Below are 26,223 nucleotides of genomic sequence, written 5' to 3' on the forward strand. Positions count from 1 at the left end.
TGTAGTTCTTTAACATTCTTCAGTGCTAAAGTTAACACGTTGAGTGCAGTTACTTAATGCTATTGATTATTGCCCTGTGGAATTTCAGCATTTATAAGGCAGCTGCATAGGCATTACCTTGGACTTCCCAGGTCTTCCAGGGTGTGCATAGCCTAATGGCCTACTCCAGAACTACGCTTTGGCCTATGGCTGCATAAGCTGGACTGAAAGCTGGAACGCGTAGGTACCGGACTACTTTTGTTCCAAAGTTCTTTCAGTGTGTTTAGATGATAATGCATGTAAACATCTTCTGGAGCTTTCCAAGTGAGGTGCATTGAATGGTAAACATCTAATAGGTGCTGGTGGTGTAAACTGTGTAATGCTGGAAGGTGCAGTAGAAACTCCTTATTATCATAGATGAGTACTCTGAAGTGTGAGCAGTAGTTAGGGACTGAATGAGCTGACCTGTTACAGAGACTTGAGGTTACTCTATTTGATAAGTTTACAATCTTCACGTAATTTTCTATCTTTGGTCCTTTTTCAGTTGATAGAATTTTTCAGTTGATAGATTACTACAGTTTATTATCCTGTTTTGAAATTATCAAATCGACTTTTATGCTGGTGTAATTATTCCAGTATAAGCTTAGCTGCAGTTGTAATATTCTGTGCGCGTAGACAAGCCATGAAGTGGGTCTATTCACCTGTGGTTTTAGTTCAGTACGGCAGATTGCAGGCAGGATGCAAATTTGTCTTCTGGAGGCGGTCAGCTAAGTTTATTTTAACTTTTGTACATGTGTTAGAATTTATTGGATACATGCGTTTGTATAATCTGAAAAGTAAATAAAATGAATTGATGCTGAATGGTTTTTGGCCTTTGATTGTTAATAAACCAGCTAAGAGTGTATTTGGCTGCAAATAACACCAACAGAGACCAAGTCACATGGAGAGAAAGAGATCCATCCCAAATGAGCAATTGGCACGAGATTACTAAAGCAAACTTCAGATAATTTTTCTTAACATAAGAAATAATGCGTAGTCTCTAAATCTTCTTTGCTGAGCAGTTAGTAGAAAAAAAATGGGCTTGCTGAACTTGGCACAATTTCGGTGCAAAATTTTGCATACAACAAACTGGTTTTGACAGTTATAATGAAGTACTAAAGTGAAAGTTTTGTAATTAGAGACGTTCTTTCTCTCTCTAGGACTGAATGAATTAATAAAAGTAGAATTCTAATTTCACTTTCTGTTCACATTTGATTTCCTTCGAGTTTCAAATAACGCCCGCCAGCTTCCACCTTCAGAACGGTAAAGCTACATCTAATGCTTTGTGTTTTCTAACTTTCCTATTAGTACCTCAGTTTAAACTGGTTTTCCTCACTCTGACATGAAGATGAGCCTCATTTTCCTCCGCTCAGTGTTAATCAGAACTAAATGCACTGACTTTTCAGTAGTGTATGCCCCCGGAGTTGAGATGTATGGTTGGCATGCCTGGATTATCCTCATGTCTGAAAATGGGTGGCATCTCTAGCAAAGCCAATTCATAGAGCTGCTGAACCATCCAGAGATGGATCAAAGACCTGGGAGGCCGTAGTGATCCAACTAGGGGCAGGCAGGGCCAGTGTAAGTGAGGACTGGATGGACAGCCGCTAGTCTTGGATAACAGTTCAGAGTTGCTTCAGTGTTGGAGATTTGACAAATGGCAGATTTGAGCATACAAATGCAAGTATTAAGATGGACATGTCCAAGTTCTGAAGATGGGGGGTGAAAAGACAGGAGAGGAGGGATAGTTAAGGTTCATGTGTGCGATAATTTAGCTGCATGTTGATGAAGCAAGTGCCTAATGTGTTTTCAAGTGGTGTAAGTCCCTTAATATCAACTACATTCAGTGGTAGGGACAATTTTTTTCGACTATATTGGTAGGTCATTTTCACCTACAAAAATTTACTTCGGTTCCTAATGCAGATTTTTGCTAGATCATTATTTTTAAATTATACGTCCATATTTAGAAGCAGAGCTGACATCTTAAAATAATCTGGTGGTTGTGGCAAAATTAGATTCATACAAGTTAAAGAAAAAAAACATCAAGTCTGATGGCTTGATCAGAGCAATGAATATCGCTGTTTACTAAAAAAAAGAAAAGGTTAATATGAATAAATTTGACTGCTGTCATTTGTTTTCTTGGCTGCCACAAGTGTTGCCTTTAAATGAGCTGTAGGTTTTCACTGAAGTAGCAGAAATCAGTCACCTTTTTTCTACTAAAAGTTTTAACATAATTTCTGACGCGGAAATTGAGGCTTACATGAAAATTTTCTGTTTATGAGCTGATTTTCCACATGCAACATTTTAAAGACATCTAGCGTCAGCCAAATGTGACTGACAGTAGGGAATTTGTACTTGCAGGAGCTTTTATGAAAGCGGGTGGGTGGGAAGCAGAAAGGTATGTTTCGTAGCCCACTGCCACATGAGGGAAAACTTGGAGGGTGAGATCAACCCTTATCAGACATCAGGTAATCCACAAATGTTTTTAACTTAGACATAAATCTACAGGAAATTAAAGGAATTCATAGCTACAAAGAGCTACTTGCTTGTTATGTGGATGCTGTAATTATTTTTCTTCTCTATTCCACGTACCTGAGGCCAAGTGTGACACCATGAATGAAGTTAAGTCAATTTCTGGTTTAGATTTGTATACGTATGGGGGTTTTGATGTTTCTTTGGTCAGAGAGAAAAGAATTAAGGGAATAAAAAATAAGTCTCTAATCACTTAATTGATTTTTTTTTTTTCTCCTGTATTTAATAAACTGTCTGGCTTAGGCTTAAACCTGCATTAGTACTTTTTGTGTGTGTGATTTGCATATCAAAAGAGAATTAATGAGTTCTTGAAGCTGTTAGCTACCAGTGAATACTGAATATAATAATATACTGGAAAAGTTACACTGGTTTATAATCTAAATAATATTGTGAAGCTATATCATTGCATAAGATTCATTCAAATATGTTACATTAAATGCTTGGAAGAACATGTACCATTTCGTGTCAGAAAGAAGAGCCATCTTGCATAGTATTTTGGCTCTGTGGATGCTTAGGAGTGAATGTCTAGAGGACAGCAGAGGAACATGACATCCATAATATCTTCATGAGTGGTCCCTCCTCTACCTCTACAGTGCAAGGACCAACTGAACCAAGTATGCCTGGTGCATGTTTAGTAACCTCTGTGAATTTCATTAACTTGTCCAGTCATTCGATGACCCTGTGTGTATTCTTATTACTACTATTCTGTAGCAAGAGAGTTTCATAAGTTATTTAACTGCTGCGTGAAGAGCTACCACCATTTGTTTGCTTTGAACATTTTTCAGTTAGCGTTCTGATTGTGGTGGCAGTTGTTTTTGTTGTTCTTCCTTAGGACTTACTGTGAAAAAAACAGTTTACTTTGGTTTGAGTGTCTTGGGTTTTGGTCTGATTTTCAGGTGCCCGGTTTCTATGTGAGATTATTGATGTCAGTAGTAAAAAGTATATAAAGAGTAAAACTAACCAATAAGAAAATGACGTGATGCAGAGGACTTTCTAAGAGTTTTGCTATCGGTTTTATTGGCTGAGCTCTTGTCATGTTTCATGCAGTGTTACTACTTCTGTTTTGGCAAGCCAGCACACAAAATAGCTCCAATGAAATGTCTTTCTTACATACACTTCTTTGATGCTAAGCGTGGAAACTAAACACTTACGCCATTCTTGGCCTTACAAGATGTCATCTAAACCTCATAATTTTAAACTCTGTATATGTATTTGTGATCTAAAGCAAACAAAATGCATTGGGCAGAAAATGTTGCAGGACTACTTGATATTAATCTTTGTACCTGCTTAAGGTTTACTGAGTAGCGTGTATAGTGCATACTGAAGAACCAGGAGATGGATGAAGTTTTCGAATGGTATCAGTCATGTTGTTAAGCTAAGCCTGTGGCCTCTGTATTGTTGCTTTCATAGATTCGCAGTGTTCATTACATTCCCTTTAACTTCTCCCTGGGTAGACTGGCGTGGGTACTGACTTGGGAGAGCTATGTGACTGCTCATCGCTTGCTCCATTAGAATGTATAAATCATTTTACCACAGTACCGTGTGTAGCATTCAAAGAAAACATGTAATGCACACTTCAGTTTTAAGAAAATTTTCGCTCGTGAACGACACCAATTTATTTGAGGAAAATATGCCATATTTTGTTACTAAAATTATTCTTTGGTTAATACGTGAAATTTTCTTCTAATACCAAGCTTTCAAACTCTTCCCTCATCACAATATACTTGATAAAATGCTGCAAACTGTGCCCGGTTGTTCTTACACTTTTCATAAACGTAGAGAGAGTTTTAAAGCAAAAGGACACCAATTTAAGGAAAAGCAATACCTTATTTAATAATACATGTATCAAGCCCACAGGTATTCGATTTTAACTGCATCTATTAAAAATATACTAAACCTTTTCCTAGACTGTGGATCCGGGACATCATGCCTGATCAGTTGGTAGGTAACTCCAGTTGTCAGTTACCTTCCTTATGAAAAAATGCTTGAATAATTAGTCTGAATTTGTCTAACTTGGGCTTAATGCCATATACATCCCTTGGCTAAACTGAGGAACAAATTGTTCTCAGAAAACAAGCAAACAAGTAAATAGCAGAATGATGATAAACAGTGCTGATCACAGTTAATTTCTCCAAACTATTGGTTATCAGTCAGAGGGTTAATGCTGATTCTGTTTTTTTTTTTTTAATTTGGTCATGTGAACTTTTATTATTTTGTGAATTTTTTTTCAAATGCCTGCACAAAATCATTTATTAATTCAGTCGCTTTTACTGACCAAGTTCATAAACTATAAAGTGATGCCATTAGTTCAATTAGTTGGTTATTGTACATTCCAGTTTACCCCATCACTTTAGGTCACAAATATGATAAATGGATACTTCTCATGATGCAAGAAGAAAGGCAAACAGTTGAAATATGTCCACTCATGCTCTCTCTACTTCTGTGTTCTCATTTATGTAAGAACCTATAAAACTCATTACTATATTCTGTCAGGATTTTTATATATGTGCATTTTTAGTGTAGATGTGGCTGTGTACTTTCATCAAAATTCATGGGGGAAAAAAAAGGAGTTTAAGAAAATATTGGTCTGCTTTACATATACAGGACATACATGTTTTTTGGCCAGTCTCTTAAGAGGCCACTTTACAGCTATAGCAAACAAGTTGAGAAAATGAAATTGCGTCATATCATTGTATGTCTTTCAAAAGAAGTTTCACCATTTTCTGAGTTTGTTTATTGGATATTATTTATGCAGGAAAAAGGGGGGGGGGGGGGGGAGAAGACAAGTAAACAAACCAAACACCCTGCTGTAAAACCAGATAAGATTTTTCTGTGTAAACTTATGATACATCCTCAACCATCGTCTATTTACACAATAAGTAATGCTTGTTTAATTGTATTTTAAAATTTTAAGACTGTAATTCTGTATCTAGTTTTAAAATTCATTATCTTGATTTTTTTCTATCCGTTTTTTGATCTTATGGGACATAAGTGTTAACATTCATTACTCTGATGTTGTACCTATGTTTTTGTGACAGTTTGAAGTCTGACGATTTAAAATTTCTTTAAGAAATATCTAAATTTAACAGTTTGGCAATGCTGTTTCTCCAAAAGGTGCAGTGGGAGCTAGAAGAAAATAGGCAGTTTTTTAAAAAACAAAGAGACTCCTATGTACCTTCCGTGTTTCAGATGCCCAGACTGTCACAATCATATGTATGTGAACAAGGAACCCTCACAATGAAGAGTTCTGCAAAGACAGTTAGTGTTAGCTGGGTGATTTTGTGGTTAAGAAGTTCTGTAATGAACATACTAATAATTGTAGTATTATCTGGTAGATTCCGTAGACAAACTGTTCTGTGGGCTTGAGGCAGCCATAGTTTACAGATCTCTGCACTATATTCTCCTTATAACTTTAGAAAGCAAGTCAAGATGCAGAAGAAAAGAGGTTTCTGTGTTGGGCAGGGAGGGAACAGGACCCTGATGGGCTTCAGTCAAACACGGGTATAATTACAGGGGGCCATGGTGAAATCATGTATGATCACAGGTCATCATACAGTTCCTTTCATTAATACAGTTAGATCAATCTCTGTTACCTATTCCTTAGCCTACTGAAGAGTTTTTCAGAACTTTATTAATCTGATAAAAATCTGTTAAAACCACATTCATTTGTTTCCAGTCTAAAGGCACAGATATTTCTGAATTAGATTTTAAATGTGTGTCACCTTTTAAACTAAATAGATCTTTAAGCATCTGGAACACTGGTTTGCTCTCTAGTGGTACATATTTTCTCATCTCAGCTGTTTTCAAAGCCTGTCTGTATGTAGAAATAAAAAGAGGGAAATAAAAAAAAAACCCGAATCTCTTTCACTTTTTAATTGAAATTAAGAAAATTCTTAGTCTGTTCTACTGTAGTATGAAGGGCTGCTAGCCAACAATCTAGATGGGAGCGAAGCCCCAGAGCAGTATACCATTATCATCTTTTTCCAACCAATATAAGTGCAAAAGAAAAACTATAATTATCAACTAGATTTAAAAAAATAAAATTAAATAGCAGTATTATCTTCTCATTTAACCAATTTAAATTCATCTTTCAGTTTATGTATTGTTAGCAAGGTTTTCCTTAAGGTCTAATTCTTCTTAATGTAGTTGTAAACTGAATGCTATATTTATGAAATAAAAATGTATTGAAAAAAAAACAACAACAAAACAACTGTTATTTTTTTAGTTTTGATTAGAGAATATTTTTCCTTAGATGAGAAAGGGGATAAAGAAAGATGAAATGTGCATGTGTCTGAACAAAAGTGTAACTAGGAAGAATTAAGTTTGTGGTTTTACTGCTTTGTATTTAGTATTGCTACAGAATGCTTATGCTGTTAATACTTTGCTTGAAAAGTAGGTTAAAAGTCATGTGTTTGAAATTATTATCTACTTAGTCTAGTGACTCCTAATAATGTGACTGCGTGCCTGTCAGAACGTTTAGCCATGGAAGAAATACAGCTAGTCGCATTACATTTTTCCGTAAATCTTTTATGAAGGAAGAGAGGGTTTTTATAGTGTAAATGATTTATCAATTCAATACCATGCTGCTGTTGTGCCCTTAAAGTTTTAAGTTCGATGTAATTAAGAATTAATTCAAGACTTGATCTGAAGTTGAGTGGATTTATGAAAATGGCCTTTTATAGAAACCTCCTCCCTGTCTATGCACCCTGAGTTTTCATTATCTTAGTACTATGTGAATCTAAAGAAGCTTCCATATTCCCTTGCCTTTAGAAACGTGCAATGTGTTTTAATTTCATTTTTCCTAACGTTGTCAGGGTCCACAATTTGTCAGATAACTAGAATCTCTTGCCTTTATGCCTAGAATTCATAATTGCTCTTTAGAACAGTTGATACAATACACTTTTGTTGATTATATGTTTAGTGTTGTATAACCACTAAACTATAATGTAAAAATTCTTCTTGCATTTTTTGGGGCAGGGGGAGGGAACTGCAATTAATGTAAAAGCGCTCGCTGTCAACATTGTAATGGATGGAAATATATGAGCATGTGTGGGACATGTGACTGGACTGTTGAGTTATTGTGTTTATTAATTTGTGAATCACAATTTTAAGCTAGAAATGAGACGCAAACTAGACTAAGCATGTACATTGTGTATGTATTGGTTGCCATTTAGGTAAGAACTAATGTACAAAGCCAACTATGTGAACATATGTGTATATATATTGAAGTGCCAGTTGTTTTTACTTTGGTGTGAAAATATTATACATAACTCTTAATGAAAGCAGCTTGGTTAATACAAACATATGTACTCTCTTTTTAAGCTAAGCCATTTCTACTTGAATGCTGAATTGCTTTTTAGATAGGAGGCTGTCTTTAGGTCAGGAGGTTCCTGAGCTGCAGATTACTGGAGACGGGGAGAATAGGCTGGAGGAACGCCTCGTTGAGCTTGCCCTCTGTTCAGGGGTGCCCTTGACACCAAGACAGGGTAGTAACCTACAAGCAAACCTTTTGTCTGACTCAGTATAGTGATTGATGCTTATACCTGCCTCTCTCTCTCTTGTTGGTTTTTTTTTTTTTTTTTTTTTTTTTTTAATTTTGCTTAGACAAGGGATGGCACAGCATAAGCGAATACCACCTAACTTTTATGTCCTGAGGAATCACAGTGGCGGTTTTACAGGAGCCCCAGAATCTCATTTAGTTTGTATATAAAAAAGCATAAAAATATTTTATAGCATTTGTTTCTCCTCTGGTATACATATAAAAAATTACATGCCCTTTTTTGTCTATATAGTAATGAAAATAGAGCACTAAGGTACATGTGCACACACACTTACCTATATATCTTATTCTTTATGGGGAGTGTGTGTGTGAGCAGTGCTTTAGCATATGTTGACATAGAACTTGAGTGCAGTTGAGCAGCTTCCAAGAGACGCGCACCCATGTTCAGGACACAAGCCTGGAAGGCCGGGTCTGACTTTATGGGTGGAAGGGCAATGGGCGAAGGCTCAAATGTAAATACCTTCAGCTGTGGGTCAGGTTAGGAAGTAGCTCTTTACTACCCCTACAGCTGGCAGTGCAGCTTCTAGCTGATACCCACCTACTGGAGCTTTTCGGTGACTGTTTCAATTTGGTGCTAGAACCAAGGAGAGCATTTATGTAATAATGCATGTCTTGGTGTGGAGGCCAAAACGATTAAGTGGTTCACAGGTCATGATGATTGCTGCCTGACAGCTAACGTCTTCAGCTACCACCATTTGGCTCCAACCAAAGCACACAGGACTGTGCAGACAGGACTGGACAGGATAGGACTGTTATTATGAATTTTGTTTCAGTAGAAAGTCATTTAGGTTAGTTAAAACAACAAGTGTTTTTGAAAGAACCTGTTTAGTCTCCTGCTAGAACAATTATGCTGTAGGGCAGTGGTCTCCAAACTTTTGATTGTGCACCCGTCAATAAAATTCCCACATGAAGCTTATTGTAACTAAACTCTTTTTCATAATCAAAAGCATTTATTAAGTCGGAATTTTAAGTACCTCCGATACCGTTGTTTTAGCTGCTTTTATTTGGATACATGCATTTGCTTAAAAAACGTCTGCGTTCTGAATTGAGGTTGTGAAATAAAGCTCATGAACTCACAGCATTCCTGGCATTTACGGGCATTTCTATCAGGTTTCTTCCATTTAACAGAAACGTGATATTGGATCATTTTTTAAAAAAATTAAATGAAATGATGACTAGTAACATGACAGAAATAGAAGGCAGATATTTCGTGTTGTCATATGAAAGGGAAGTATTTTTTCTCGTAATCCTAATTAAGATAATATAGTGATTTTTGCTTAGAAGAATGCTCAGTCAGAGTAACAAATAAAATACTTAGAAATTTGGTGGGTGGTGTGGGCGTGGAGAGAATTACATGCAAAAATTGGAAAGCACGGACTTTCTGTCATTTGAAAACTTAATGAGTTAATGAATTTGTCAAAGAATGTGTGGAATTTTAGAAATGGAAGTATTTAATGACATCTTTAGTTTTGGCCATGAGTAATAATAAACTATTTGTGATTGAATAGTAATCGCTGGCAAGGAGGCTATAGCAGCTTGCACAATATCATGAACAACTGCAATTTTATCTGCATTGTACCTTTCTCTTCTTTGTAACTAGAAACTTAGTGGTTCATAAGTTTAAGGGATTTTGTGAGAACTCTGAACTAGTTTTCTTGTAAAGGTATTCCTTTAGATTCCATATTCCCTGAGTCAGGCTAGAGATGACTTATGGATAGTTTTAGTTGTAACATTAGTGGAAATTCTGTAAGAAACAGAATTATATTAATATGAGTAGGACAACCAAACATTCTTTTGTCGAATGGGTTTTTTTTTTCTGTATTTGGAATATGGTTGATTGTAAATCAGCTAACACTTTGATGTGGAAGGATTCCATTCTGTAATCCACTTCACTGTCTAAAATGTGAAACAGGGACCATTTGATGTGAAACACTGTCCTGTTAAAGTGCTGTCTCAGAGAGCTTCATTTTAGGTACATGGGTGCACAACTTCCCGGATGAGTTTTAACAAGCTGAACTACATCTAGAAGCTTTTAGGGAGTTGAGGCAACCATGGGAATGAGCTCTTGTTAGTTGACTTCGTTACTAGTTTCAAATAATGCATTCATTTTCTTTTCTAAAGTTTCTAAAGTTAACTTTTTGTATGAATGCTAACATTTTCATTTGAGATTTCTTTCTGCTTGTTAATTGAAGTGTTTCTGTTTTCAAGGGAACGAAAGAAATTGAAGGTGAAGAGGAATCTGGTTTAATTCCGCCTGCAGAAGTATTTGCTCCTAAAAGTTTGGTGTTGGTGTCCAGACTAGATTATCCAGAAATTTTCAGGGTAAAGAACTTGTAATTGCCATTTGTAATATATGTCAGCAGACAAATCTGTTTTTAATGAGTAGCAGTGACAGTACTTTTGATTTAAAACATCTCAGGATTGATTTGGGAATTTGAAAGCAAAAGTAGGCTTAGATCAAACTAGATAAAATTTGATGTCTGTGACAGTAAATAGCCCCTATAGGTTGAAGCAGTGCCTTTTTTACCCTCCGAGCAGTTTTAAATCTACATAGAAGATGAAACGGAGATTTTTCTGGGCTCAATTTACTGTATAATGAAGGGAGTTATTAGGACAAAACCAGACTTGCTCAGGTAAAACCAACACATTAATAATATTTGATTAAATACATAATGGTAAAATAACAGCGAAATCCTAGTTTTCCTCCATATGTAAGGCAAAATGTTGGAACCTCTTCCAGATCAAATTAAGATGCATGACAGAGATTTAGGATCTTGGATTACTTTCAGCTGATGAAATATGGCTGATCTGAGATAAATGAAAAGCTTAAATTTTTATTAAGCTAATACATGTTAAGAGAAATAAATATAGTTTGGTTTACAGATCAAGGGAAGAAATCATTCAACAGTTAAATTGTTATTAGACATTAAGAATGACTGTACCGAGTGAGATTAAGAATCCATGTAGCCCAGTATTTTGTCTCTGATTGTGGCCTGTAGTGAATGCAAAGCAAAGTATGTAAGAATAGGGCAGGCTGTAGAAATAATTCCACAAAATACTTTCCTAATTCAGTGTGAATCATAGTTAAATGACATCCTGAACCAGAGGTGTCAGTTCTGTGGGTTTTTTCATGTAATTTGTCCGGTCTCTTAACACTCAGATTTTACAACAACCCGTTGCAAGGAGTTTCACAGCTTAACTATGTGTTATATGAAAAGTTACTGTTGGAATTATTTCTAAGAAGAGAATTCCGAAAATATTTGCTGAATTATCAATATTATAACAGTTAAACGGCACCAAAAGGATGCTGTGGAACAAAGTTAGTCCTTTTTTCCAAAGGCTTCTTAGAATGTAATGTTAAATGCTCTTACATTAAATTATTAGTAAAAACGATAAAACTCCATCTGTGATTTCTCAATCTAAAATTGGATCCGTACAAAAAATGTGGAAATGCCAAAGTGTTAATCTACTTTTCACTTTAAAATACGTTCATATTGAAATAATAAAATAAGGAATTTTTGATCCTTGACACTAGTCTTAAAACAAGCCTCAAAAGCTCATTAATTCATTCGTATTTTACTCTGGAAACCAGTCAGGTTTAGATCCCTAGAATTGAAAGCGCAGGTGAAGCTATGTTGATTTTATAACTTTTAAAAATAACTTGTAGTAAAGCACTTTTTGTATAATGGACAAGGCATAAATATTAAACATTTCATTTATTTAAAAAAAAGAATATATCTACACCTGTCGGCACATACACCCGTTCTAAATAGCCAAGCTAATATTTTTAAATGAATGATTGTTTCTATAGCAAATTACCATGTCTTCAGTTGGAAAGTACTTCACTACATTAATAACTATTAAGAAACCCTTTTTTAAAAAAAAATATGTACAGACATTTTCAAGTAATTTGACAACTGCCTTCTCTGTATAGCAGTCTAATATATTTTGTCTACCTTTCTAGGCTTGCCTTGGCCTGATCTATACTGTGTATGTGGACAGCCTGAACGTGTCACTGGAGACTCTCATTGCAAATCTGTGTTCATGCCTTGTCCCTGCTTCTGGAGGGTCTCAGGTAAATGGAAAGAAAAAGGGTATTTTTCCAGTTAATTTAATTTATGAAGAAAACAAAAAATAAATTCTTGAAATATTTTTGAAGAAAAAAAGATCATAGTTCAGCTGAGTGCTTTCCCTGTGGCCTGTGAGTGCTTTCCCTGTGGCCTGTCTTCTAAAGACAGCAAAAATTCCATTCCAGGATAAGGTCAAAGGGTTAATTTTGTCACTGAGTTGGCTTTTTACAAGGCACAGTAACAAATCAAGCAGTTTGTATAAGTTTAGTTTTTAATAATAATGTATGTTCAGGAATATTTGTGCTTGCTACAGATTTTTTTTTTTTTAAAGGCTTCTTTTCTTTGTCATTTTTTAACATGTCCTTCACTTAAGTTCATTTACCTGTGCCTTTTCCTTGATGCAGTTCAGTATTCCACTGGCCTTTTCTTTGGTAACTCTTTTAAATGTCTGTTTTCATAATTTCTTTTAAAAATGCTAAAAAAAGTAACTTGTACATGGTTTTCTCTGAGTTAATTAAATATTCCAGGTAGCCCATGCATTCAAAAATAAGAAAAAGGTTTTCCAGCAACTACACTTCTTTCTGCTTTTTACCTGTGCTTCGTGTGAGCAGAAAGTCAGGTTTGTTTGTTGATTTTCTTTAAATAAATGATTCGTATACATCTGTGGTTTTCTGACAAGCCAGTTCAATCTTATTTGCTTGGGATTCACTTTCTGCTGGAACACTACTGGGAAACTGTAGTCCTTATCATGAAACACACCTGGAAACTAAGTATGACAGTATTTTAAAGTTGATTTCATACTCATTTTCTCACATTTCCCACCCACCCTGTGGAATATCAACCTTCTTGAAAACCTATAAATCCCTAAGTCTTTTCTGTTTCTCCCATAACTTTGCCTGCTTTGGAATTTCTCTTAGTGCCGTAAGTGGCAAAATGTCCTCTCTCCATCTACCTTACTGCTCTCCAGGCAACCACATCTCTGTGGTTTTGCATCCCAAGCTTTTTGGGTTTTAAAGGGGAGTAATTAGATTGTATCTCCCTATCAGAAACCTTCTTTTCCAGTGGTATTTGAACGCCATACTACAGTTTTCGGGGATCCACTTGAACTTCCGGCTCTTCTTCTATCCTCTTTCCCCCGCTCCACCCCCCACCCCACCTCACCCCACCTCCTCCCCTGTCCTTCCCCCCCCCGCCTCATCCATAAATATGGCTTTCCCCACTGGCCGTTTACTCTGCTAGAAGAGGGAGGAAAATTCGTGCTCCTCTGGCTATTCTCCTTTCTGCTTTCTCTCTTCAAATAAAATGTTCTTTCAGTTAGAACTTAAATTTGCAAGTGTCGAACAACCATTTTCACCAGAAATTAAGTTTTTCTGTTTTCTTTCTTAAGCTTTGTGCTTCCAGGGCTAAATCAGAATTATTTATCTTAGAAGGGGAAAACTCTTCTGATGTTTATCTCCAGAAGTCCTTGAGGAGCCTCCCAGGTTATTCACGTGTCCACTGTTGAAATAATCAACTGCGAAATTAGTTATTGACCTGCATCCAGGTCTGCTGCTAAAGTGCTGGAAAAGAGCATCTCTGTTGCAGCTTAGGGACTTGCTTGGTTTTACTGTCAAGCATTTTGGTTTCAAACATCTGCTGCTCAGCAACTAGAGCTTGCTATCTTTGTACATTTAACATCTTTGCTACCATACAGAATGGAGTTGTACCACTCTTAGTGCTTGTACAGAAATGCCTCCCACCCCATGGTAGTTAGTGGTTAAAGGTAACTGCTTGAAATCACCCGCTGCTTGAATGTCATGTGGATTTACTCATGAGGAAAGCAAGATTATTTTGCAGTTACAGTGCTTTTTGGGATGTGAGACACAAGCACATTCCTTTCACTCCCATTTCCTGCCTCCCTCAAGGGAGGTATGTTCTCGTGCTGGAAAGGTAACCAAAGTTTTAATTCTGCTTTAATATTCAGAGCGGGAACATAACAGTAGCAGAAGTGTCCTCTTCAATACCCATATGTCACAAGTGTGTTCATACTTAAAACGTGCATGCAGACAGTAGATACCAAAGAACGTCAGTTAGAAAACATGTATTTTTCTGATGTGAATGAGTTTTAAACTGGTTGTTGTTTTTTGTTTGTTTTTTTCTTTTCCTGGAAGTTTTTTAATATATTATTGAAAATGTAATATCGAATACCTTCAAAGCCATAACTATTTATCTAATTCAGTGGAAATGCAAGGCAGGCATCCTATATGCTACACATTCAAGGAAACATACATTGTCCTCGAATTGTATTTCAGATCTCTATTGGTCAATTCAATTATTCTTACTGACTTTAAACTTCTGTATACAAAATAAATATTTTTTACAGGATGAATCACTTATCTGTGTGACAAAGGCTATATATTTATTCTATATAAATTAAACTCATACTCAATTTAAAAATATTCTTTCTACAGAAATTGTTTTCTTTGGGAGCTGGAGACCGACAACTGATACAGACTCCTCTACATGATAGCCTTCCTGTTACAGGCACCAGTGTGGCTCTTCTCTTTCAGCAACTGGGTATGTCTAGGTCTGCTTTGAAAAAAACTTTTTTTTTTTTTAAATTGCAGAATGAAGTATTTTTTGTTCTCATTCAGTTCAAATCATGTGCCAAGAAAGCTACATGGTAAATATTAATTTCTTTTGAATGAAAGAATGACTAATAGTGCTTTTATCCCCCTAATCAGACATTCGTATAACCTTTTTGTACGTCCTGCTTGTAGTAAGTTATCTCCAATATTTTGTATCTGTAAGTGTACTGTGAGCCTGGCCTGTGTTTATTCATGTAAAAAGATTGCCCACCCCTTGGATACTGTGCAAACTCCAAAAAAACTGAAGGAGGTTAATAATAAAACTAGTGTAACTGAAAAGGTTAGTAGAAAAGATACCACGTACTGATATTGTTAACTGTGTGGAATTCATGTTATTCTGTTGTTACCTGTTATTCCCTGTCTTTCATGAAGACGACCTAACACGATCCTCATCAAATGCTTGCTTGTTTGTTACAATTAGAACGTCGTGCCACTGTTACTTGGGTACCTCAATACTAATCTTTTTTCTCTTGTTAAATTTTAATACTCTGGTCTTCTTTCCCTTGGTTTGTGAAGTAACTTTGAAGCACAAACTTGTAGCAGCTGTGGATAAGGGTGCAGTTAATCTTTTCTGAACCAGTGAACCTCATGTTTAGTCTCAAGTAATCAAATGGCCTCAGAATATGTGTTTTCATCCCTGCTTCTCATAAATGGACAATAAGAATGGATGCAAACTGGAAAAAGAATAGTGGAGTAAGAACTTATGTCACAGGAAGCAGTATCAGATCTGATGAGCACGATGCCATCTACTACTGATAAGATTTAATTGTATCCTTCCAAAAAGAATATTATTCCAAAAGGAATATTATTATTTTGTTGATAGCAGTTTAAATTAAAAAATACAGGTAACATGGTATAGATGCTACCTATTCTTACCACAGTTTCTGAGGTTTTATTTGGCTTGTTATGTCAAGATTCATTAAGAGTGCTCTGATCAGATTGCAGGCAATGTTTTAAACATGGATGGGCCCAACAACTTTTCCCCTTTTCTGAAGGTGTAAAATATGGTTTGAGGTTCTGTAAGTATGGTACAATATACCATGTGGTATGGTGTGTTTGTTCTCTAAGTATGGTATGTGATACCTAAGTTGAGGCAGTTTATTTTGGGTAATTGCAGTGAAAGTTGCTATAAATTCACAGTTCTGAAAATGTCAAAGCAAGCAAGCAAGGCTTTTAGTTAGTGCTTAGATAGGTTAGCTACCACGTCTTGTTGGCACTTGGCTTTTGTATTGCAAATTGTGGTAGTGTTTTGTCACAGGATCACTCTGAGGAAGACAACAAAGGCAGTAATCTGAAGAGTCATTCTATGCATCAGATTTATAGAGGGAAAATGTGTAAAGACAGAGTGGGAAAGTAAATAGGGAAGAGGAAATTGAGGACTGTATTTTCCTCTTGGATTCTTATAAGAGCTCGTTGGCAGAGCAAGCTTTTTTAATTCCACTCATTGTGTATACAAATGAGTTATAAATCTGCCATATGAGAATTTAAAATTGCTTTCACACACATAGGATTTAAGGTAGTATTATTAACCACATTTTATTAATGGATAAATATATACAGATGGATGTCATGTAACTTCCTAAAGATGCTATAGCAGAGTACTGAAGAGTTTTGAGAGTAACCAGGTCTCCTAGATTGCTGTGCTAGCAATCAATCGTCCTTTGCCTTTATATTTTGAAATTGTGTAATTCCTTATTAGCTTATATATACTTTTATATACACTTTCCAATATCTGTACTCCTGATTTACTCTTTGTCTACCATCTCATCTTTCTTTTCCTGTTTTCCATTAGCCTTTTTGCTGTAAGGAGTCTAGTTTCTATGATTTTGCTGCTCTTCTACCTTCTTTTCTTCCCCTCAGTTCCAGTAAATGTTTGGAGGTCCAGTCTTTCTTGGGTTTTGGTAGCTTGTAAGAAGTACAAGTAGGAGTTGTTAAGCCCACACTTACCAGGTGCCCTTTCCAGTTGTGGTGCACAGATGGATATGAAAATCAGCAGAAGGAGGGGGAGAGAAAGGGACATATTGAAGGAAAACTTGATCATTGCTCAAAGTTCTGTTTAGTGGCACTTCAGCTGATCTGAAGAAGAGAGAGACTGAAGAAAGTATGTGACTATAAAACTTGGCAAATCTTCACAAAGACAAGCTATGGGCTTACATCCTGTTTCCCTGAAGAGATTATACGAGTTTGTGGAAAAAAAATAATTGTCTCAATACCCCTTCTTTTTTGTTGTGGCATTATTTTCTCTTTTACAAGACTATCAAAACTATTAGGGAGAGCTTGTCTAATGGTCTTGTGTAGGTCCTCTTCCTGTCTCTCTCCTATTCTTTGGCATGATGAGGACAGGAGTAGTTGCTTGGGAACAGGCCTGAAATTAGTTAAGGAACAATCAAATAAGTTGGCAGTTAGATTTTTTTTTTTTTTTTTTTTTTTTTAAGCAGCTACTTGAACGCTTTTCAAAAGAGACTTACTTTTCCTATTTCTGACCACTGCTTTTTCTTCCCCTTTTTTTTATTTGTTTGTTTGTTTTGTGGTGGTGTTTGTGGGTTTTTTTTTTTTTTTTCTTTTTTCAAATGTGCCTCAGTTCCCAGCTGATGTCCCTTTTTAAGTTTTTGTGTCTAAGTATCTGGGGATATAGCACAATGGTAGAATCCTCTTGTATCTCTAAGTATACAAATTAAGATGTTTGTGTTTTCATAGCGTACATCACTTTACAAAATAACACATAGTTCTTTTCACATGCGTGTGGTGGGCTATCATTGTCTTCTTGAGACCAAGGTTTGTTAATGGTAAATTTCTGTTTGAATTTGATGAAAAAGAGTTGTTAATACAACTACATATGTCTGTTTGCAATGATTGTTGAATATAAAAAGAGCACCTAGAAACATGAACAGACTGTTTTAAAAAAATTCTCATTTATTCTCACGTTTAAGTAGTCTTATGAAGAATTAAAGGCAGTGAGTCAGGAAGGATGTGGTAGAACCTATTAGCTCATCCTTTTGAAAAAGTTTTATTTTTCTAAGATAAGGCCTAATCCTTTCCTCCAGAGATCATAGTTGAGCTTGTCAGAAGTTTTTTGTGCTTTTTGCAATGTTCACACTTGTTCTATTTCTCTCATTCCATTTGACCAGGAGCTTAATGTGTATCTGTCTCTACAAACCTGGGCTGAAGCATTCTACTTCTGCTGTCCACTGTGGTGTTGGATAGTTACTTTAATGACAGCTATTATCCCATCAAATGCTTGTGTTTAGGATACAAATATTGACTAGGCAGTGTGTCAAGTAACGACATGTCCACTTATTTCTCTTCTGGTACAAGTCACTTAATCCTATTTAAGTTATTAATAGAAAATTGAAGAGTACCTAGAAAAATATTTGTGAACTGTATAAATCACCTTTTTTAAAAATAGCTCTTTCTTTGAAGAAGATGGGCAGCAAGACAAAATTTACCACTATGAATAGATACAAAAGTAATTTCAACATTTATTTTGAGAACTATTGTGCAATAGTAGTCTCATCATGCTTTTTCTGCTTGGCAGGATAATACTGTGTCGGCGGATGACCCTCCCTGTATTACCAAGTTCGCAGCATATCTGGAAACAGACCTTATTTTTACTTAGGCGTTAAACTACAGTTGGGAAAAACATCCCCAAAGGTTTTAAGCTTAATAATAAGGAACAACAGTGTTTGCCATTTTACATCATACATTCTTTTTTTTTATTTTAAAAAAAAGAAACGTATGGGAATAATGTGACAAAAGCCAAGCCTGTAGCTGGATCGCAGCACCTAAAAATGATTTCATCAACAAGAATTAGCTGGAAAAACAGTAATCATAATCATACTTTTAAAAATTATCTGTGGTAGCTAGAAGACTTTCAATACTCTTCTATTTCTCATTGTCTGTTAGTAAAGTAGTAGGTGTCTATAAACGCAGTAGCCGCCTTCAGGTTCAAAGGAGATTTTGGTTGTATTTCTCTTCTCTCTCACTTTATTAACAATACATTCCTGTGTTTCTGCCTTAAGCTTTTTTCATTTCTCCAAACTCCAACTCTACTTGCCTTCTCCGTTCTGCTGGCAGTATGCTTATTCAGCACTGCCATATTCAGTCATTCGTATGAGACATGCCTCTCCATCTCCCCAAGAAGCATTTTTTTCCAAAGAACCTAAGAAAAAAAAAAATATATTAGGGACCTGAGCTGCAAAACAAGAACCCAAGGTTTAACCAGCACTTTTAATTTTTGCATGTTTCAACAATGGGTAGCATGAATCACACTGCTAAGCTGAGCAGAATAATTATGAAAAATTATTTTCCTGAAGAATTAATGTTTCTCCCTACTTTCCAAACTTATTTGAAGACAAAGGAGGTTTTCCTTCCTTTCCTTCTTGTTTAGTCTCTTATCTGGGGCTGTTTTTGTATCCCCTTATTTCCTCGGTTCCATTTCATTTGTCTGTGCTGGTTTTCCGCCTCGCATCTTTAATTTGCCACTCAAGTATTTTCAGTAGAACTCAGGCTGCCTTTCAGTATTACAAAGAAAGTAAATTTTAAATGACAAAAATGAAACTTTGAAGGAAATTCTACTTTGAATCTTCTGGATGAAGACACACGGTAAGGGTGCTTTTGAATTCAGGGCTGGGTAGAGTAGAGATTAAATAGATGGGAGAGGATGGAGATGAATAGTAATGCTAGGTTGAGCCAGGTTGCTTGGCAAGCTTGTCTTTCATTTGTCCAAACTGTAATGTAACTTAGATCAAAGTGTTAAACGTATTTATCCTTCAGCCTTTTTACATATCTTAAAATATTTTTAATCTAGAAATTGTGTGTATACCATCGGGCAGAATATGAAGCAAGTACTTTTTAAATCATGTATTTGAAGACTGCAGTGTCATTAAATATCAGTAACTCCAGATGTCACAAGTGATTGGTTGATTAAACTTGTACAGATTGTTACAGTTGCACGAAATATAAATACCAGGGCAGAAGTGTGTGACGATAGCGGAGTTGATAAGCAGGGAGGTACTTCAGTACAAGCAGTTTAAAATGCTCCACTCCAGTATTAGTAGTACTGGTAATGTGTATTTTTTTTTTATATGGCTATTCAATTCCAAAAGTCAGCACTGTGACTTGAGGCTGAGAAGTTCGAAGTATTATCTGTCCTTTCTCCCTATTTGCATGTTCCTGCCTTTCTTTTGCACCAGGGCAGATACTTCTCTGATACCGCAGAGAGCTGCTTAAAATTAATTAATCAATTAATTAACACTAAGCAAACAAATGGAAGTGAATGATTTGCTACACGTTTCCACGGTGGGATGCTGACAGTGATGATTTTTTTTGGTTTAAAGTCAGAAAACCAAAGCTCATTACTATTATACAGTGATAAATCCATTCATAACGAAATGATGGGATCATGTATTAACTATTATACCGGTACAGAAGTAAAAGAAATGCTGTATTTTCTCATTTTTCAGTCCTTTGATTTTGTAGAAAATAATGAAGGATGATGGGTTTTTTAATATTTTTGTCTTGGTAATGAATATACTAAAGTTGTTTTGTGTGTTCAAAAAATTTTTTGAGGGCAAGATCTTACTTAATTACAACAGCCTTATTTTAGTTCTTTTTTTAATAAAGGTATGCCATTCCATCTCTATTGGGATGTAGATATTTGTATGTGCAGAGGGATTTTAAACTGACAGACTTGCACTTTACAATTCTGGTTAACTCATTAAACCCCACATTTTTTAAATTGTTCTGTAGTTGTGCCAATACCATTCAGCGTGCGTTCTGCTCTCGGAAGACTTGAAATCTCTGCTTAGGCTGATAGTTCAGCAGGCTCTGTCCTTGGTTCTTCTAAGTATTTCCTTTGAAAGCTGATGTCAGGGTCCTGAGTGCATCAACAGCCCCCTGAACCCCTCCTTGCAGGGCTGAGCTGCCTGTGCTCAAGGTCAGCGTTGATGTAGCTCAGCTGTGCAACCTTGGTTCAGACTGGTGAGGAAAGAACTGTGTGAAAGATGTGAGGAGGGGCTTGTTGACCTCTTCGCTTGGATGCTGTACTTAAGCTCAGGCCATGCCCTTGGTCCTTCCCTGAGCCATGTTGCAGCAATGCTTGTGCCAGGCAACATAACTCTCTGACCTAGATCCTCAACCATGGCCTGGACATCCTGGCTTGATCTCGGGTCTCCTTCATGACTGTGGACTTGCCTGGTGGTCACTGTGACTGACCTGGCTGCCATCGCTGGACCTGGTCCTGACCCTGCCATGCTGACTTGACTTTCTGGCTTGACCTCAGACCTTCCTCATCACTATGGGCTTGTCTGGCTATCTTGACTTTCGGCCGAACCTAGCAGCTGTCAACAGACCTACCTGACTTATCTTTCTCTGGGTACTGTGGGACTCCACCACTTGTTGGTGAGGGTACTGCCCCTTCCTGCCTTGTTTCCATACTTGGCATCTGCCTTGCCTTCTATTATGGAGCAGTGTGCCATTGCTGGTCCCTGGCAGCTGGTGATACTTCAATTTTTACTGTTTACCTTCTAAAAGTCTTTTGAAACTTGATCTTTTGATATTGGTTCTTCACAATAAGTTTTGACCCCTTGGTTACTAAAAATCAAGCTTTGTAAGTCCTACAAGAGATGTTGTCGTGCACCACTACCTGCCTGGTGTAGTTTGATCCTGAGGAAGAGACCTTTCTTGATCTTAAAATATGCACACTGGTCAGACTTTCAACATTCCGCGATAAAGTTGGCTTCATTTGTTAACAACCTTTCCAACATTTTATTGCTTCGCAACGCACTACCTCAGAAATTATGATGTGAGCTACTGGAGCACGATTGTTTGTATATCACAGAGATAAACATCCCGCAGTTCAGCAACTGTTGACCTATGGAGAATGCAGAGAAACGATCTGGTGGAGATCATGTGTAATTTTTTGTTTCAGTTCTAAGTACAAAGAACCACTGTGCTGAGTCATACCTCAAAACCACTTGACAGCAGAAAAGTTTAAGTGCGAGATATTTTGCTTTGCTGAAGAAAAGGAAGATCTTTTAGTCCAGTGACTGTCACGATTTAGTTTGCAAATTAGTAAACACATATATACCAAAAGAGTGCAATATTAGCAGTGCTGTCAAAGGTGAGTGATTTACAAGGCTGTTATGGATAAAATGCATTCTATATAGGGGAAAGGCTGAAAAGTTTAGTTGTGCTTCACATGTAGCTTAAGAGCAAGAGAACCTCAATGCTTAGGAAAGGAGTTCACACTCATGCGAGATCATAAGACACTGCCCCAAGTGCTGTCTATCATAAGTACTTATTTTCTTCTTTTATAATAAGGGAGGGCTTAAATACCAAGATGGAGATTTTCTAGAATAATTGGATCCAAACACCATTTTGCAGTTCTGATAGTCAGTAGCCAGCAGGATGCAGATATTTTGCTTCTCCCAGGAGCACAACTGAATTGTGCAGTTTTATGCTTGTGGATACTGGTTTTAATCTCCCTGCTCGGTGGCCCCAGAATTCTACTTTCTTTTTGCTGAGCTAACGTAAAACTACCTTGTTGCTCATTGACAGATAGTCTTTAACTTTTGCTGTTGCTGGTTCTTTTAGCTTTTTAGAATGTGTAAGTTGAGTAGAGGAACTGCATTCTGGACTACATACTGTTGTTTGAGAAAGAGCCCAGTATCTTCCATTACTGTGAATGGAACTACTTTAATAATTCTTCAGTTTCAGAAGACAGTAGAGTTCAACGCAGAGTAACCTGATGCTGGCCTAACTGTAAGTCAGAGCATACATGTTGGCTGGTGGCGTGATATAGGAATGACACTTGCTTCTAGTATGTTTTTCCAGTAAAATAGGTGTACTTAGTCTGCAGTCAAACACTGGGATAATTATTCATAAAAAAGCATTAGGTGAGTGACAGATGATAACATGTGTGTTTAGCTGCTAATAACTTCTGTTTCTATTGCTAATAACTTAAAATAAATTTTACCTTTTTTCTTTTTAAGAATGATCAAACCCAGAAATTTCCTCTGCTGCCCCAGTACGCAGCTAGGTTGGGCGTTTATGGTGTGTGGACTTACAGCAGTAACACTCAGCTGTCATGGTCAGTGCCATGTTATCTGCAGTAGTTTGCACTTAGGGAAAGTAAAGCTGGTCATCTTGAATCATCTGGCAGTTGCTCCTTCACAGAGGGGTTAGGTGCTTGAATTCCTTGGCTCTTACCATGGTGGAGGAGCTTGTATAGAACTGTAGATAATTTAGGTTGGAACAGACCTCTGAAAGTCAGAAGGTCAATCCCATACTCTTAAGTAGGCCCAATTTAGAGTTAGATCAGGTTGGCCATGTAGACACAGATGGCGGGACAACTGATGCATATTAATGTTTGGGAGTTTGAGTATTTCTTCAGGCCATGGGCAAAAATACAGGAGAAGCTCTTAGTTTAATGCCTGTAAATGTAATATTTTGGCACATGGCTTAATCTTTAACAGTCCATTTTGATATATAGCTCAGCCCATTCTTGTTCAGCTCTATCAAAAGACCGATGAGTGTACAGCAAGTTTTCTTTTTCAGCCTGGTGTTTTGCTGAACACGGGTGTCCATGGCTACCTATTAAAGTTTCTTTGACTTTAATTTTTATAGTGACAGCTATTATTTTATAGATTTACACTCTTATTAGATATACCTCAAATAGTTCCTAAGGCAGATGGATCTTATATGGAACCATGTCAGGAAAACAACAGGAAGTAGGGCCAGAACTTACTACTTCTGTGATTAAGATTTTTTTTTTTTTAAGTAGTATTTGACATTTTATACTTAAAAAACCCCAACCAATGACTCCTTGTAGATAGTGTTTTCATTTGCATATAACTTTCGTATAAATTTTATAAGGTTATATAATAACATTAAAATTTAATTAATTTTACCATGATTATTAGAAAATACCTATCCAATCAAAAAGGGGAAAAAAGAATTACAATGTTCCTCAAATTAGCTAACTTCTGTGATAGCTAGTTTTTAAACTGACAATACTCACAGGACATGTATGCTTCATGGTTTTATTTGAATGAAAGTAAAAGTAGTTCTACTACTTAAAAAGTGTAGCCTCCTCTAGAAAACATAAATTTCAAAATAACCCAGAATCTGAAAGGAATATTTTAAATTGTTGGCCACATTATTGCTCATATTGGTATTTAAAGGCTGCTTTTTGAACATTAGGTTTTTCTGCTGTATTTTATCCTTTTATTTTGCTGCATATCATAGACCACACGCGTTGCCTTTTCCTGCTTTTTACATCAGTATTGTTCAGAGAGAGGAGTTAGTGGGTACACCTACTTAAGCTACAGAAAATGGCCAGCTTCAAGAACAAACTAACATAAAAAGATCATGAGTCAATTAAGGCTGGAAGATAAAAGGTGATTTCTAACTGTAGAAGGAGAAAAATTCTGGAACAACTTGTGTTGTGGGTAGTAATGACAAGCAGTATCACTACATTTAACACGAAGCTTGATCAATTTGGGGTTGTCTGATATAGTCGTGACGGTAAAAGGCTGGACCCTTCAGTCCCATATTTCTAAATCCAGGATATGTTAAAATACCCAGAATTTTTGCTTTTGACTGCATTTGTTGACACTTTGAGGAATGTTTTCTGTAATGCAGTAGTTTCTCATTATGTTAATTCTGGTTTAGGGGAGATATAATGTTCAGCCTCTCATGTAGTGTACTTTATGCTGATAGATTACCATATTGAATTACTGTGTAAATGGGAATAGACATTCCTGATAAATATATATGTGTATTTGTATGGCTGGGAAACATTATGAAAGGGTCACTGCACAGTCAACACGTGAGCTGGCTTCAACTTGTTGACCAAGGAAATCCTAATGTCTTCAACATAGAGCAAGAATTGTTTATATTTTAATACTTCATTATGTTCAGAAATAATATGAGGGCAGCTAAGCAATGAGAGATTTAATCTGTACAATGTATGAAGTGACCAAATACAGCATTTTTAGTACAGTAATACCTATAACTGGGAGATGCACAAAGACCAGCATGACCAGCATGTCAATGTGGGTCCCTTTCCACATCTCATGTTTGTTATGAGACTTCAGGGGTATGAACCAGAACTTACTTTACCTCTGTCAGGTTGTTTACAAGAGTCTTACTCAACTCACTCTTTTTTTTTTTTTTTTTTTTTTTTTTTTTTTCCCTCCTTTCCATGAGATGTCACATATCGTGTGATGGGAACATATGCCCTTTGGAATTTAACAGCATGTATAATTAAATTAAATTAAGACAGTTTTATTGAAGTATATAATCAAGAAACTTCTAATCAGTCTTTGATCTTAATAAATTGTATACTCTTCAGCCTATGGAACCTGGCACCACGTGTTGCATGAGTGAATGCTGCTGGCTTATGTTGTAGTTTCAGTTTAAATCCCAGTGGCCAGTGAGCTGCAATTAGCTCTATAACCCAGCAAAAGAGAATTTGCTATTTGAGCTTTCCAAGTAGATTTGTGTAGTCTGTCAAAGAACAGATAGATTACCGAGGGATTTGATGCAGCATTTACTGCTAATGGGCCCTTACTGCCGCAGCAGCAGAACAAAAAGAAAGTGTTCTTTTAGATGCGGTTGGAAATAAAGAGATATTGTAATAGTGAATTTTGTACAGGGACTTTTCTGCACTCCCAAGTAACTGCACTTTGTGGACAGTCACTGAGGCTTCATTTCCCCAGCAGCATAAACTGCCAGGCTGCCGATCCCATTTGTGAACGTCCATTTCCCGTTGCACAGTCCTGCCCCATCCCCTGTACTGAAGTGGTGCTTGCCTCACCCGTGCTGAGCTATTTTATCTCACCAAGTTAACAGAAAATATATGGAGGGTGGAAGGGGGGAAAGTCACATCTGTTTTCTGTCAGCAGTCTCGGGTTATGGTTTGCTGCTGTGGTTGTCAGTCTAATACTGAAGTGCCGCCATGAGAACAGATCCATCCCTCTTCCAGCCTGAACCTAGCTCGCCTTGGACTCTCGTGAGCTCTAATGCAGGTGTAAAGAAAGCAGCAGCAGCCTGTGGGTGGAATAAGACCGTCCCTTTCAATGATAGGCATTAGAGCAGCTTACAGTCAGGTAATGTCAAACTATTTCTTCAGTACGTGCTGCTCAGTTTTTTACATTTGCTTGTCATATGTGGATGTGGATACACTGAGAACTCCGTCATTACCACTATAACGCTGGGGCTGTGATGCCAGCCATCAGTCACAGATTCTAAAATGTGTTGGGAGGCAGTGACCAGTATTTCTTGTAGCATCCACTGTTTTGTAGAACAACAAAGCACGTGAAATAAGATGCTCGCTTACGTTTTATCCGGTCCAAACTTGTATTACTAATGCCTCTTTTAATGAGACAGAATATGCAGTAGTTCATTTTAAGCAAAT

General features: G+C 36.7%; 1 protein-coding gene across 1 annotated transcript in view; it reads left to right on the plus strand.

The window, feature by feature from the left end:
- SBF2 (SET binding factor 2) overlaps window positions 1-26,223 on the plus strand; it is a gene marked incomplete at its 5' end in the record, with an annotated part of 228,924 nt that overhangs the window by 68,600 nt on the left and 134,101 nt on the right. The window contains 3 exons of the mRNA XM_082485054.1: window positions 10,316-10,429; window positions 12,072-12,182; window positions 14,628-14,733. Coding sequence (XP_082341180.1) covers window positions 10,316-10,429; window positions 12,072-12,182; window positions 14,628-14,733 — 331 coding nt within the window. The remainder of the gene's footprint in view (window positions 1-10,315; window positions 10,430-12,071; window positions 12,183-14,627; window positions 14,734-26,223) is intronic.

This window comes from Vanellus vanellus (assembly GCF_965231255.1).
Source record: "Vanellus vanellus genome assembly, chromosome: 6".
NCBI lineage: Eukaryota > Metazoa > Chordata > Aves > Charadriiformes > Charadriidae > Vanellus > Vanellus vanellus.